The sequence below is a fragment of the Phalacrocorax carbo genome, chromosome 7 (assembly GCF_963921805.1).
Source record: "Phalacrocorax carbo chromosome 7, bPhaCar2.1, whole genome shotgun sequence".
Lineage (NCBI taxonomy): Eukaryota > Metazoa > Chordata > Aves > Suliformes > Phalacrocoracidae > Phalacrocorax > Phalacrocorax carbo.
The window spans coordinates 47,590,225-47,606,329 of NC_087519.1; the positions used below are offsets into that span (position 1 = coordinate 47,590,225).

Genomic DNA, 16,105 nt, shown 5'->3' on the forward strand with positions numbered 1-16,105 from the left:
CACAGCAAACGTTGTTTTCCCAATCTGAGCAAAAGAACAACGAACGCAACACGAAAAGAGGTAGAGAACAGGACAATAAAAGTCCCAAACCAGCAAGGTTCGATGCAACATGAATCTGAACAAAACGTTGCAGAACCACAGGAAATCCACAGAGGCAATCAGGTCAATCAGTGCTCTGGGCTAACTTAGAATACCAATGAAGGCAGATGAAACTGCAGTAAATTAATTTGAATTGGAGACCGAATTGAAAAAAAACCTAGGTCAGCAACAACAAACTGGGAGTAAAGCTTCAAGTAAAAAAAAAAACCAAACCAAAAAAACCACAAAAACACCACCCAAAAAAACAGAAGAGAAGAAGAAGAAAAAAAAAAAGAGAAACAAAGGTATCTCCTTCAGGAGCCTTCTCTCACCACAGTTAAGAGGTAATAGAGATGCTCAGATGAGAGGATTAAAGTATGTCTTTAGCTTGAAAAACTGTGTGCTGTCTAGCTGTCAGAAGTAGAAGCATGAATGTTCTCTTAGCTCTTCTCTTACTACTGCTTTAGCCTTATCATTTCTAATGCCTGACAATTGCATTTTGTGATCTCCTCATGAGCTATGCTTGTCAACTCTTAGTATTTTTTAAGAGAAAAAGCTAAATAATAAAAGCACAGGACATTGGTCTTCTAACTCCTTTTTAAAGACAGGTTATTTCTATACACTCCTTGCTTTTTATGATTAATAACTGCATTTTATGATTGGCTTACAAGAGATGCAAGTAAACTCTTTGTGTTTTTAAGGAAAAAAGCTAAAAAATGCACAGAAAAATGTAATGTCCTGAAAGGCAAAATATTATTTTAAAAATATTATCCAACACAAAACTTATTTAGAAGTGCAGCTAAGCAGATCAAGAAGGCAACATCTTAGATGCACCCAGTAGAAAGGTGCTGGAAGCCATGACTAGTTTTTGTTAATAAAAATACCCACCTGTACACGTCTATCCTCAGGAATATTTACTGTTTTACCAATACATTTGTACAATTCCACATATGCTATTTCTCAGAGTTTTTACTTACCCCAGTTTTGTCACACAGACGCAAAGTATGAAAAGACCCCACAGCAAATAATTCTCCATCCACAGCCCAGGCAACGGATGTTATAGGATATTCATGGGGCTGTGAGCTGTACAGTAGACGTCCATAACTGTCCCAAACCTTTAAAAATATATATATATCTCCATGAATGTAATTCAGGTGTACTTTTACTTATTCTAAAGCTATCATCTTTCCTCGTATTCACAGAAGCTGCAGAAATATACTAAGTAATTTCAGTGCCTTTTTGTGTAACAAGAAAAATCACATATACTGTATTTCACTTTTCATTAAAGGTTGCTTCTAATCACTATCCGTTTGTTTAATACAACAGACTTTGCTTTGCTGCTATGGCAAATGTTACATTAATCTGTATAAAATATTTTGAACTAATGAGTTTTGTGTCCTGCAAATTACTTTAAGTCTGTAAAATAACCACAAGGTTTATTCCATCTGTACTCGTTTCCCAACAATGCAAGGCACCCCTGCAAATTTCCAGATCAAAGACATTTTCTCACTGATCGAAGCCAATAGAATACCAGGAAGCCAATTCACCGAGTGAAGTAATTTGATTTTAACACTTTGATAATTAAAAAAAAAAAAGTCTTAATCATGTACATTTTTATCACAGCCATTATACACTTAGAGAATGATAGAACCAACATATGATACAATTAAAACTAAGTTCCCACTTAAGGGAAGAAACACACTATGTGCTTTCCATTTTGGATACAGAATATTCTAATGAAAAAATTTCCTAAGGGATTCTTTAATGCTCCTGTAATAGAAAACAGTAGTTTTATCTTCACTAATTTTATATGTCATTATCTTTTTGGAGTTTGTTTCACTTGCATTTTATCTATTTTTATTCTGCCGTATTCTTAAGAAAAAGACATTTCTAACTTTATCTACTAGTCAAAGCAAGATGTATTTAGAAATAATACAACTGAGGTTAACAAGTTTTTATTGAAAACAGAAAGACTTCTCATTTACATTTGAGTTTCCAAGTATTAATAAAATTAGAAAACATCAGAATGCCTAGTACCTTTCTTGGTTGTTTAGTTTCCTCTACAAAGTTAACCAGTACTCACCTTATATTTACAGTCTTCACCTGCAGAAAGAATAAGATCATTAACTGAGTTCCAGTCAGTTTTTAAAATAAGTCCATCGTGGGCTTTCCACTGAAATGGAAAAAAATATTTAAACATAGATGCAACAAGTCTGACAACTTCTATTTTTAATACTTATCATTCATCATTTACTAGCATTTGTACACTCCAACGTATATCAGGTTTTCCAACAGTACAAATGCACAGATGTCATCTCTTCTGCAGAAAAATGTTAAATATGGTCTGAACAAGGCAGAAGGAAAGTATAACTATCTGCACTAAAAGCATGTTCTAAACAATTGCTTCTGTATCTTTCTGCCTTTTTGTAACAAAGGAAAAGAAGACTTCTGTATCTTTTTGTTTTTTGCTTTATTTACAAAAAGGGAAATGCTTAATCACGAGTGGTACACATGCTCATGGAAAATTTTAGCACAAACATTTTGTTTGGCAAAACTCTAGAGAACTGAAAAAAGGTTTCACATCAAAGTGTGAGACAACCTTAATGTATTAACGATACCTGCAAAACTTTAGCATTTGGCTGGAGAGGTTTAATAATCAGATGCTTCCCTGAAGTATAGAGGACTTTTTCAGAATCAGGTCCCCAGGCTGCTGAATACACTGGTGTTCCTGTAGACAGAAAGAAAGAAGACGACCCATTTCTTATTACTTAACTGATCAAATTATGCAGAAACTGCTATAAGCCACTTCAAAGTGGTTACTTAAAATCATACACCAAAAATTCAGAAGTGTGAGAAAGCTGAACTAGGGGCAACCATTTGTCCTCCACACTTAGTCTGATGGCACTTACAGCCATGTTTACTGGTTCACTTCATGTTTTAGACAGCCATAGGAACAGCAGTAAGAGACAGACACAACGCAGAAGGACAACTCTGAAGACTTCAGCTCATGTTGCATACCCTTCCAACACTCCTCAATGAAATAAAAAAACATAGGGTGAAGTCCTGGCAAATTCACTTGAGTAAACCACCAAACACCTTTGACTTTCAATGGGACCACTCTAAATCTAACTGAACAATTCAACTCTATGCAAAACAAATAATGAATTGATGGCTTGTCCAATACTACATCTGGGTTACTGAAAATGTGTATGACTTTACTACCACTATAGGTATCTCCTTTTCCCATATTGAACCGACCAATTTTTTCAACGCATCACTTAACTTTTAAGACCTACCCATTTTATTGCAAGGTCTGTCCCAGCAGACTCCAAGTACATCTATCAATTCCTTCTTCATTTCATGCTCCCTCTAAAACCACCTCTGCAAGAACTAAAATAATCAAATTTCTTTTTCTATTGTAAGATTATGTCTTCAGTCAATTCACCTCCATAACAAGACAATTTTATTTCTTCAGCTTAACTGAACCTTGTGTATATACTCCCAACTGTTTTTTGTTCCCCCACCCTTAAAATAAAAACCTGACCAATTTATTCCAAGATATAGTTGAGCAAAATAAGACGAGATTTTCCTTCTCAACTTTGGGTTGCCTTTCATCTTTAAGGTGCTTCTCTCCCACCTTGATGTATTGATCCCTGGCTCATAGTTAACCAGGACACTGCAAAGATTTATGTGCCCTTTCCATTTGTACAATTTTCTCCATTATATCAAACAAAGACCTTCATGGCAAATTTACGTTTAAGGTCTATCTGCATCATGGCATCTTTCATTCAGTATTAAAATGTTAACTCTTTCCGGCTGCTCAGTCCACAAAGTCAGCCTTCAATGTCCAGCTGTCAAATCTTCAGATCTTCTCTCCTGCTATCTGTTTAGTTTGTAGACACCTCCTATGAATACCTACAAAAACATTTCATGTTTACCTTGAAACCCCTGCAAACTTGTTTGCCAGAATACCCACAATGTTAAACCCAGTGCTGAGACCACTGACTATGATGTAAAAACCAACACGTATTTGAAACAATAGTAAGCCCAGCAAGGCAGGTAGCTGGTCCACCATGCCACCACCTATCGTTTTAATACTGTGTTATTAACATTGCATCTTTCTCAAACCTCATTATCAATTGCCATTTACCATGCTATTAATTTATAAAAAGTTTTACAAGTGAACAGTTTTACATAACTCCAGAAAACCAACAGTAATAGCTGCATTTTATATTAACTTAATCTTTCATACTCTGATGCAATTTTATTAACAGTTGTCACTTAAGAGATACAGAAAATCAACATGGCAACAACAATCATCCTAATACTTATCAACAGATATCAGAAAATAGCTCTTCTCACCTACAATGGTGAGACTGAACACAAATGTGGGTAGAAAAACCTTTGTATTACACCTAAATTATTCTAAGATGTTTAGGCTCCATAATAAAGCCTCTAACAAAACACATATTTTTGTTTTGCAAAACATAAAATACCAAACATCCCATACACAAGCAACTTACAAAACAACACATAACAACAAATAAAACTAGAAAGAGCAGCCCACAGACTTCACAGATTTTTCCCAATTAATAAAAAAGATCTTTTTGCAGATTAAAAACTCCAGAAGGATGCATCTAGAATAAAACTGACTGTTCTGTTTGAAAAACATATTATGTTGCAGTTTTCAAATGACCTTTTTTGAAAATAGAAGAAAGCAAAAAATTACACGGAAAAGGCATCCAGGAAAAAAAAATCAGACTTGCCAACTATGCAAATATTTTCCATAGTACTTGACAGGATTAGTCTCCCCTTAAGAAGAAGAATCAAAGTATTACACTACTTGATTCCTTGCAAACAAAACTAAGAAAATTAAGCAAAGAACATGTCCAAGCATTTGTTTCTATCACAGCAAAAGCTCCGTAGCAATTGACAGCAAGTTTCAGCATAGCCTCAATGTTACAAGACATGGAAACAGTGTGTATAAAACTGCAGGGAGGGAGACTGTATAACAAGCCCCTGTCAGACTTGTTCGGTTCACTTTTTGCAAAATTTACTTCGATATCTTCTGAAATTGGAAAGAGAAGGCTTATTTCAGGCATCTGTTTTTCTCTAACAGACTTAATAATCTCACTGCAAGAAATGAGGCCTTTGAAGACATGATTCAATCACCTAAACACCAGCACCTAAGCGATATAATGCACCCCGGATACTCTAACATACCCATGTGGTGCTTACAGATACCACACAGGACCTGAACAAAATCCACCTCCCGCATTAGATTTAGAGGTTAGGCAGAATAGCCCAATGAACCTCAAATGGCACACCTACATTAACAAAACTGAATTGTACCCCAAAAGTTCTGTCTGAGAAACAAGAAACCTCAGAAAGAGCAATTGTTACAACCTAAAATGTTGATGTTTTCATAATTTCATAATTTTAGATAAGGAAAACAGAAAGAAAGTCTCCTAAATTCTTAGGACTTCTTAGGGAGTCTGCATATTTCAGCTGATAACTAAGTATCAAATTGATCAAATGAGTTAAAATTGAGCAAGTGTGCGGGTGCCAGAGCAGTGACACAGGGTGGCCAGAGAGGCTGTGGAGTGCCTTCCCTGGAGAAATTCACACCCTGCCTGGACGCGGTCCTGTGCCCCCTGCTCTGGGTGTGCCTGCTCCAGCAGGGGGCTGGATGAGATGATCTCCAGAGGTCCCTTCCAACCCCCACCATTCTGCGATACTGTGAAATAAACCATTTTTTGTACATCTATAATTTATGGTAATAAAAAACCCAAAGGCTTAAGAAATGTTCTTACAGGGTGACATTTTCAAAGACACTTTTAGCATATTAAGTTCCATTTCAAAATATGGCTAAGAAATATCTTTTTATGGGAATATTTTGATGAGATTTAGATACTTAAGCAATTGAACTGCTATATGAACTGTCCTAACATCATCTAATATCTTACCACTTGAGCCTTTGAATTTTCCCTCTGAACAAAAACCCGATTTTATTATGGCCACATCAATTCAGCACACTAAACTTGATCTGAGCTCTCAAATATTCAAACTCTAACCTAAGACCTGGCATCATTGCTCCTGAATATTTCTGTACTTTGTATATTTTCTTCTAGAAAGGCATTTATGTTACTTAGAAATACAGAATGATGTAATTTTTTTTTAACTCATCAACCATTATAGGAGACAACTCATAGAAACATACAACATATATTAAGTAAATCTGGCACTAGCTGTTTTCCTACTGGCAGCAATTTATGTTGAAAATGACATAAATTCTGTCACCAGCTGCACAGAAATTCTAAATAAAGTAATTTTTGTCCTACTCTAATGCTGATTTAACAATCAGAAGACTTTTATATTTAAACCAAATGTTTAACTTTTTTATGATGGCTGACTACTTAACCACAATTTCCAGGGCTTAACAGCAGGAGCTAAGTTAACTCATTTCCTTCTGCACTTAACAAGAACTTGGTTGGGAAAAGGCTGCCAACACATTGCATTGCTGTGGAAAGAAAAATTCAGCAGAACAGACAAACGGCAGTGAATTGCACTGGTGATAAACAGTTTCAGGAAAAAATACTCTCTGAGAAAAGAAGTGAGAAAAGCAGAAAAGGTGAGATCTGAAGAAGGAACATCAGCATTAAGCATACAGGGTGGGCTTCTTCACATCTCAGTGCTTTAGTAGCAGATGTTAATCCCCTATGAATCATTCCCGTGGCCAATGCATACAGTGGAGGAAGAGATAGGGTTGAGCGCAGGAGTGATAGAGCAGTCACTCTGACACGTTCAGCCAGAGCAGATACTTTGGTAATTATAACAGTAAGCCTGTATGAGACTTTTTACTTTCACAGGAGTAGAAACTTTAATTCAGACAATTTTATGTCTCCTGTGGCAGCACAAAATCCAGCAGCTGATAAGTATTCAAAAAGATAAGTATTCAAAAAAGATACGGTCTTAGGAGTACTACATGACAAATTCAATTTGAAACAAAGGTGACAGAAATCACCTGAAGAGCTAGAAATCCATCTTAGGTAAACTCAGGTAGAATGTGTGACACAGAAACAATAGGTCTGTGGATAATGATGTTTAAATAAGTGTCATATTCTTTTATAATGGGAAGTCATGGCTTCACCTAGAACCAAAAAGCACATGGACAGCACTGACTTGGCCTGCGCAATATATCTGTATTTTCACAAAGGTTATGGTGATGTCCTTCACCAAATGCTCTTAAAGAAAGCAGGTTTTCACGGCACAAGAAATAAAGTACTCCTGTGGATTTAAAATATTACTTTCCCACACGGAATTATTCCTGTCTTGTCTGGAATTAGGGATACCAAAACAGTTACCAGGATAAAAGCAGGTGCTCTAGCCATAAAATACTTAGGGTGGATCCATGAGGCTTGCTTTCTTGGTTTCCCTGAAGATTCTCAGATCTTGGAGTAAGAGTAAAGTTCTCAGCAAAGCTGTCAGCTTCACCAGCGGGATAAGCTAAAGAAACAGCACTGCAGAATTTTCTTGAGGAAGGTACAACTGTACTCAATTTTCAACTTGACCACTACCTTTGACTCTGTAGAGGACTTCCCGGGTTAGAGAGCCAGTGGTTTATGAACCTCAACAGTAGCAATTTTAAACAGACATTTCAAGAGAGACTATGCAACTGTGGGCTCAGCACAGGCCCCACTAACCAGATGCTGGGCATGGGAAGGACTCAGTGCGGGTGGCACCACTAACACTACAGACTTCACCCCAAACAATCTAATGTCAGTCTACAAAGCACCCTAAATATTGGTGCTGGTAGAGCCCATCTTTCCTTGCAAATGTGGACCTTCAATACATCTTACTCTTCACAGTTCTGTGGCTCTCTCCAAACACACACAGATACTTTGAGCACAGCGCCATGCTGCAATGTATACATCACAGAATATACAGATAAATCCTGCTTTAAATCCTGCTTTAAGCATAATCATATGGGTTACCAACATATACCAAAGAGATCCATGAAAAAAAATTACCTCATCAAAATGTATCAGTGCACGTCAGCTAGAAGCCCAAAGGATTGCAGGCATTTTTCCTAAAAAACTTTGAGTTGAAGGAAAAGGAGGAACAAAAGGAAGAACATTAAGATAATCTAAGGATGAAGATGTGAGATCAGGCTCAAAAAACAACACAGCCATCACAGCAATATTACAGCTTGAGGCTGAAAGCAGTAGAGGCTATGGGGTCACACTAACTTTATTCTACGCATCGGCATGATGGAAGAACATGCAATCAGAGCCCTCTGTATAAGTACTGAAAAAGCTAAAAAAGGGAAAAAATGTATGTTCATGTTTTTGTAGTGAATAAAAATCCTAAGATAGAATAGGCATGTGGACCTATCATCCAAAGATAAGGGTATGAAAATTTATTTCTAATACAAAGAGCGGAATGAGTAGAAAGAATGCTAGCAATGGTAATCCTTTCATTTCTCATGGAGATGATAAAGGAAGTAAAAAAAACTAGCTCAAACATGATATACCTTTCTTAAACAACGTAACAATTTCTGCAGAATCCTATCGTGATCCCACGTATGCCTGTGGGAATCTGATCCTGTACATTTAAAGTTTAAAGGGGCTTCTGAGCTTCACAGCATCTTATCTTAAAACACAAATACAAAAAGACAATTACTCCATCGGGAGTCAACTGTACTTTTATACTGTACCAGAAACTCTAAGAAATCAATGACAATTCAGCTTGCATATTTCAAACTAGAACATCTCTCTAACTCTGTAAGCCTCATTAAACCTCAGATAAGCACAGTTAAACATAAAAAAGCTTGAAACATATCAACTGAGAAACAGTGAAGTGTGTGTACTTCAACTTTTTTTTTTTCAAAATTTATAGTTCAGTTGGCTTATCTTTTTACATTGTAAGCATGAAAAAACATTACATCTGAATATGAACTTCCTTAACCGAATTGAAATACATTTTGCATTCACTCCTGTGGTTAAAATGCCTTCAACAGGTTGAAAGAATTTAGATAATTTGTTTTAGAAAGAGATAAAGGTCTGACATTTAACCCAAACCCAGGTGCATGTGGTTTCTTAAAGAATGTCAAAAGGTCACATGATCTCAATGTATGAAGCCTGAAAAACAAAATCTAGCTCAGTATCTTCACTGAAATAATAATTTCTAACATTTTTGTACTATTATAAAAATAGTATTTAAAAAATATCAAACATCATTTGTATAAATATGTATTTGCAGCTTGTACTGTTGCACTTTAGAATAATGTGATTTTAAATTGACTTAAATAACTGGAATGCTCTAGTATGCATAAAACTGTAGTCACAAAGCCAAGATCAAGATTAGGTCTCCATGGCCCCAGTTCTACAGAGAACTTAAGCACAGGGATCATTTCACTTCAGTAGGACTGTTTGCGTATACTAAATTAGTTACTGGGTTAAATAGATAGATGAACCACAGGCTGTTAAGAGTTTTCAAGTTCAAAGGAACTAACCTACACATACTTTGCATCTTTCAAGAATTCTTGCAATGCTGTTAGAGATTTTTGTTTTTCAGTTTCACCATAGGAGTCTGTGACTTGGTGTTAAAAGCTGGATTTTTTTATTTTTGATTTTTTAGCCTCTCCAGAATCCATAGGGTGGAACTGAAACTATTGTCTAAAACCATTGCAATGGTCCTGTTAAATTGAAGATTTTTATTTTTTAAGATCATAATCTTATTAAAAATCCAGTTCCCCCTGTATTCAACTATGATTTACATTTAATTTTAGTTCAGTTTATCTAGTCCTTAAGATCCTTAAACAAATCATTACCGCCAGATTTTGGGTCTGCTATTTAAATATATTTCATAATACCACAAATTAAAAAGTTCTAATGGAACTTTAAGAAAATTAACTTACCTTGCTGAGCTAAAGTGGACCTCAGCATTCCACTTTTAGACCAGATTTTCACTTGGCCATCTTCACCAACTGCAAAGTTACCACAGAAATCATCGACTTATTATTGCATTTAAGTCTATCAAACATGGCACTTATTTTAACTCTAGTGTTTTCTAGATAAATACAAGTCCAATTCTTCTTACAGGTAACTTGTTTATGTAGTCTTCCTAACATGCAAATAGATACTATATTAAGGAAAAGAATATTCAAGACCCTTGTTCTGCTATTATCAACAGCCTCTTCCTCTCCTGAAAATCCCTATAGTCTTCTTATCTGAAGCTGCTCCTGGGAAGAGAAAGTCCATCACTATTTAAGTATCCCAAGTTCTGTACTTTCTATTCAGCATTGCTAGTATTTTTCATCTATTTACAGTTCAATGGCCCAGAGGCTGATTAAATGAGTCTCTGAGGAGTCCGAAGAGAGTAGGAGCAGATTTTATGTATTAAACTGGAGGCTTCACAGTTGATAAACGGTGAAACTGAAGATAACTGAAGGTTCCATTTGGAAGGCTTAAATTTTAACATAACTGTGTGTTACCAAGAAACTTAGTTTACTTATTAAAGATTAAGGTCTTATACACTATACAGCATAGTTATGCATGCATTAAGAACACAGATTTCCTAGTGTGCTATCATATTTAAAACATACAGCTCTGGGCCTTTCATTTAGGCCTCCCAGATTCAATTAATGAGGAAAAAGGTGCACCTAAATGCTGAATGCCATTCTTCCATTTGAGAGTAATTTACTTACCAGATTTCAGGTTTTTATATCTGGCCAATGTAGCTTTTAAGTGTTTAAAAAGTATAACAAAATTTTTTTAAACAAAATCTTACTTGTGCACATTTGATACTATTAAAATAGGGCAATAAAGAATATTTTAACCTACGGTATTATTTATGATTCACTCTTCCTCAAAGTACAGTTGTGGTATAAAAGTAGTTGATCTTCCCAGAGTACACTGTTTGGATATGGTGATGAATTCCCATACTCCCCATAAGTGTCATACAGTCTTTCAAGAAAAAAAAAAATTGAAAAGGCAATTTTGACTTTTTCTTTGGAGCAGTTCCTGAGGCAACTCTGTCTTTAAAAAGAACAATATTTCTATTCCTCTGGGACTTCAGAGGAACATGCCAGACAGAGTTCCTTGAAGCAGCATTTCAGAGTCAGACTGAGTCTGGAAACAAGCAGATCCAAAATTATCTTCAGTACTTCTGGACTGAGTTGGAATTTGTCCAAAGAAATCAGCTGTGCTAGATCAACAGAAGGCTGCAGAAAATTCTGACACCAACAGAAATCCCATAAAGAAGTCTATCACAGGAAATGTAATTAGCTTCCCCTAAACATTGAGATAGACGTTTTTGACAAAAATGCCAAAAGCAACTAATTACTGAATGATTTAGGACAAAAAGACATGTAGAGATGCAGACACTGGGATATCACTCTCCAGCCTCGACAGGGAAGAGAGTTAGACTGCAGCTGGATCTACACCACTCCTAATAATTAAGAAAGAGAAGCACAGAACATTCAGGATGCTCACGAGGCCTCAGTAAACTTTGCTGGCCAAAAATCCCCAAATGTCACATGCAGGGATATAAACGTACCCACTTAGCAACCTTTTTTGTAACAGTTGGGGTGGGGGGGAAATCAAACATTCTCCTTTCTTAAGTACAGAACATCCACAGAAACATCTAAGCACTCTGATATTAAAAGTATTTACTTTCAAGTAAATAGGATAACTTTTAATAAATAGGATCACTAAAAAAAAATATTTTTACCAAATCTTCTATTAATTAAAATAGACAACATTCTTCTAAAATGGCATTAATCAAATAGGTCAAAATTAACTTCTATTAAACAAGGTGTAACAACCCCAGTGATAATGAACACACTAAGTTACTTTTCGTTTTTTAACTATAGCTAACTTCATTTATCTTGTTGATTTTGTTTCCATTTTGCCCCTTCTCACAAAAATTTCAAGCTAGACCAGTTGGTCAACACCTAATAGACTCAGTTTTCTTAATTCAAATTCAATGGAGCTACAAAATATACCATGAAATCTGGGATTGCATCTTTTAAACATATGTCAAGGATTAAATTATTTTTCCAAAACATTCAATTGTATTTATCCCATAGAAAAAAGTATCTACATTCTACACATTTTATTGGAAGCACTTCCTTTTCACAAATATTAATACTATATTTTTGTTCCTTTCCATTTCTTCATGGTATGTCAACTTTATATATTAAAAAACCAAAAGGCTTTATTTTGAAAGAGCTCTTCTATTATTTTAGTTTTCAAAACGCTTCATTACTTTAGGAACGCTTACCTGTAACCAGCGCTGTTCCTTCATAATTCCACCTTCCTGCAAGTACAGCTCCACAGTGTGCTTCTACGCTTTTCTCTACTCTTCCTGACTTTGAAATCAAGTGGAACTTCCCTAAACAAAAGTTCAAGATACAAACAGTGTATCTAATTTTGTGAATTGGGTACTTATGACTGGTGTTAATAAGATAACACAAAAGACAAAATTATGTTGTTCACAACTATGATTAGCCCAAACAAATGAGTTATTGAGGAAAAACTACTTGTAAACCAGTTACAATGTTGTAATTTTTTTTCCCTTTTGGTATGTATAATCTTTGTTTTGCCTACTCATTTTCCTTATGACCCTCTAAAGTTTGCATGTTTCTCTGGGGACACAACTGCCTGATGTTATTTCATTGTCTGAAAGCTAACAAACAGAGGTATATACGCTGCAGCCCAGGAGAGTACTTGTGTTTTCTTTTTTAGGATCTGAAAAATCACTCAACACCAAAAGGATAAGGGAAAAGCTAGAACAATCTGACCATCAGTGAGTGTGTTGCTCTGAGGAAGTATTACTGCTTGCATTATGGAGCTGTTATGGAAATTCACAGAAGCCAAAAACAAAGCTATTAATGATTTCAACAGAAGCATGAGGAAGTCTTTCTTTCCAAATGAGGGATGTTGCTTAAATCCAGGAAGATCAAATTTAAACTGGACCAAAGAGCAGACAAAGGACGACTTGGAAACATGTGGCAGAGCAAATGCATGGCTCAGAATAGTTCAGTGATTCAAATTAACTGCTTTAAAACCAAAACTCTTTCAAAATTATTTTATCCAACCTGCCAGACAGTGAGCCACTACAAGCAACTTCCAGAGTGACCAGAACCCTTTGAGATAAGCAGGACACAGATACCCTACACCAAGTGTCTGGAAATGCTCCATCACTTAAGATGGGATAATTTTTCCATTAATAACATCCTGCCTAGGAATATGAATTGTGGAACAGCCATACCTCATGAGTCAGAACTGGAAATTAAATACCTGACTATTTCAGTAAAGGACCACATTATCAAGACCAATATGTATATGCAGGTGGTAACAGTTAACTATGAACTGCATAGAAGGTAAAAATACACGACACCACTGCACGACATACACATTCAAATCACAGTAGCCAAGATGGCAAAATGTAAGTGCCCTGCACTGCCAGAACTTTGAAACAACTTTTATTGTGTTCTGGTTTCCCATGTTTTATTTTGCACTTCAATTTAAAAGAACAGAACAAAACAAACAAAACCTGAAAAACCCACCCAGCAAAACCCTTGAAAACAAAGCCAGACAAAAAATAAAAAGCATTCTGGTAGATCTGTCAGTAAATAACCATGAAACATACATCAGGGTTCTCCATCGTATCGTTCAAATTAATACAATCACACTTTGTCTTCATTTTACTTTTAAGTACATAAACAAAAAGGCACGACCATCCAGCCAAATCTCTGCCAGCGCAAGACTTCCAAGCAGAAGATTTTTAACACTGAAGAAGAATGGTTTGTACAAAGCATTTTATTTGAACAGACCATTTAAAATATCATACACTGAACTATATAGTTTCGCTTTTCTTTATCACTTCTATTCATATCTACCGGAGTCCTCTGAACAGCTAGTTAATCCCATTTTTTTTCTGAATTCACAGAACTGATATTAGTACTAAGGCCACTTCTTCCTCATTTATTTTTTAGTTTCCTAACATTTTCAGTACTGGCATTCTACACTTAATGCATTATGTTATTTTAAAATTATAAAATATTTTTTATATAATTAATGCATCATTTATATAAAATTTCTCAGGTGTGAGATTCTCACTTCCTGTGTACAAGCAATAACTGGATTCACAGGAATTCTATAGCTAAATGCAATTTTCTCTGCTTAAATTGTCAGAATTACCTTTTCTCATTTTAAAATAATACATTAAAAAAAAGTTTTATTTTCTGATCCCCCACCTTTTTCGATGCATGGTGTACTTGTTCAACCCATAGCCAAGACCTTTTTTAAACCTATTCTGATCATAGGACTACAAATATTCTCATGCCATCACCTACAATATTCATCATGAAGTGGCTGAGCTCTTCACAGCCATTATGAACATATTTCACTAATTTCCCTTGGGGGGAAAGAAAAACAAAAAGCAAAGAAAAAGAAAAAGAAGAGCTTTGCAAATCGGGAGCTAACATACACAGACACCTAACTCAAAGGCATCCATCAACTTTCAGTACCCAATCTGAAACATTCAGAATTACTTTTTCAAGGATACAAAGCATTCTATGGCATTTTATATATTGAAACAATAGCTTCCACTGACCCAGGTAGAATCCACGAGATCTCAATACTTCTGTAAGAAAACCCCTCAACACGTGAGAGAAAAAACAAATTAAAATGAAAATCCAGACAGTTGGCAAGCAACTGAATATTTTGGTTAGGTCACATTATCAGGAAAACAATGGGCCATGTCACAGAGTGCAGGATAAAATCCTGTCATACTGGGAAATGTTAAACTCGTTTACCAATCTTTTGCATCCTTTCCCACTCCTCAAGCTCTTATTTCTTTCACAAGGCATCTTTCAAATAGTGAAACCTAGCAAATCATAGTCTAGCAAGAAAGAACACAGTTTCATATAAAAGCAGGTCTACCTTAGGCACTAAGACAGAAATCATCTGGAAAAAATGCAGTTAAAAACTGTATCACAATCCTTATGCAGACCAGGGCCAAATCAAGTTTTCATGGATATCATCTTTACTTCTGCAACTTCTTTACTTTTCCAACATGTAAATTTACAACTGATGACAGTCAAATGATGTAACTCATTTGACACTGCTTTTTTCACTGCATTCACACACAGAGGTGCTCTGAAAGCAACGTTGCAATGGATTTCTCTGCCTTCTGTTCTTCAACTTAACATTGAGGTAGTAGAGGCTATTAGATTAAAACTTACTGCCTTATACACAATTAAGAAAGGGAAAATTTTAGCTGTATGCTTGGAGTAGATAGAAGTGATTCAGCTTAATCTTACTTTACATCTCAGATTTGTAAAATACTGTTCCTTTATTTTTATTAAATGCTAAAGCCAGAAGCTGTCCTTAATCTTAAAGTGACTCTCCAGTTTTGGAGGAATTTCAAGTGGGAGATTAGCAGCCTATTCAAATACAGAATGTAAAACATATATGTTTTGTTCATTATTTTTCATAGACTCTTAAATGCTGACCTAATGTAAAATTATCAATAACAAAAAATTGAAAAAATATTCACTTATTTGTGCTTAACAAGCAGTTTAAAGCTGATATTCTTTATTTTTGTAGAAAGTAACAAGATCAATGTAAATAGGAAATAAAAGAACAATATCCCATGAGAGATGGAACTCAGAAGAAAACCCTAGAGGATTAAATTTACATTTGCTCTAATTTCACAAACATCTGGAGTTCAACCAGAAATTAATGCAACCCTGTAAAGACATTATACTCCATTTCATTGGATTCAGCAGATTTCCAGGAATCCTTATCATAGAGATGAATTAGCTGCTGCAGGAAAACTGCAGCCTTGACACGTAAGGCACGCTATATAAGTAATAGTTAAACAGAATTATAAATGTAAGGTTTTTAGAAAACAGCAATTAAGCAACAAAATTTGTTCATGAACTTTTACAATGCAATAATTCATCTGCATATGCAAAAAAAATCTTTACAAGATAAGTTCTCTCTATTGCAAGTGC

General features: G+C 35.4%; 1 protein-coding gene across 6 annotated transcripts in view; it reads right to left on the reverse strand.

Annotated features, from left to right (window-relative positions):
- The window catches only part of IFT80 (intraflagellar transport 80), a 55,608-nt gene that overhangs the window by 30,528 nt on the left and 8,975 nt on the right, over window positions 1-16,105 (reverse strand). For all 6 annotated transcript variants that reach the window (XM_064457902.1, XM_064457901.1, XM_064457899.1 and 3 more), the window contains 5 exons: window positions 12,364-12,474; window positions 9,998-10,066; window positions 2,697-2,806; window positions 2,162-2,251; window positions 1,056-1,193 (listed from right to left, as the gene is read on the reverse strand). In XM_064457902.1, the coding sequence (XP_064313972.1) occupies window positions 1,056-1,193; window positions 2,162-2,251; window positions 2,697-2,806; window positions 9,998-10,066; window positions 12,364-12,474 (518 nt within the window). The remainder of the gene's footprint in view (window positions 1-1,055; window positions 1,194-2,161; window positions 2,252-2,696; window positions 2,807-9,997; window positions 10,067-12,363; window positions 12,475-16,105) is intronic.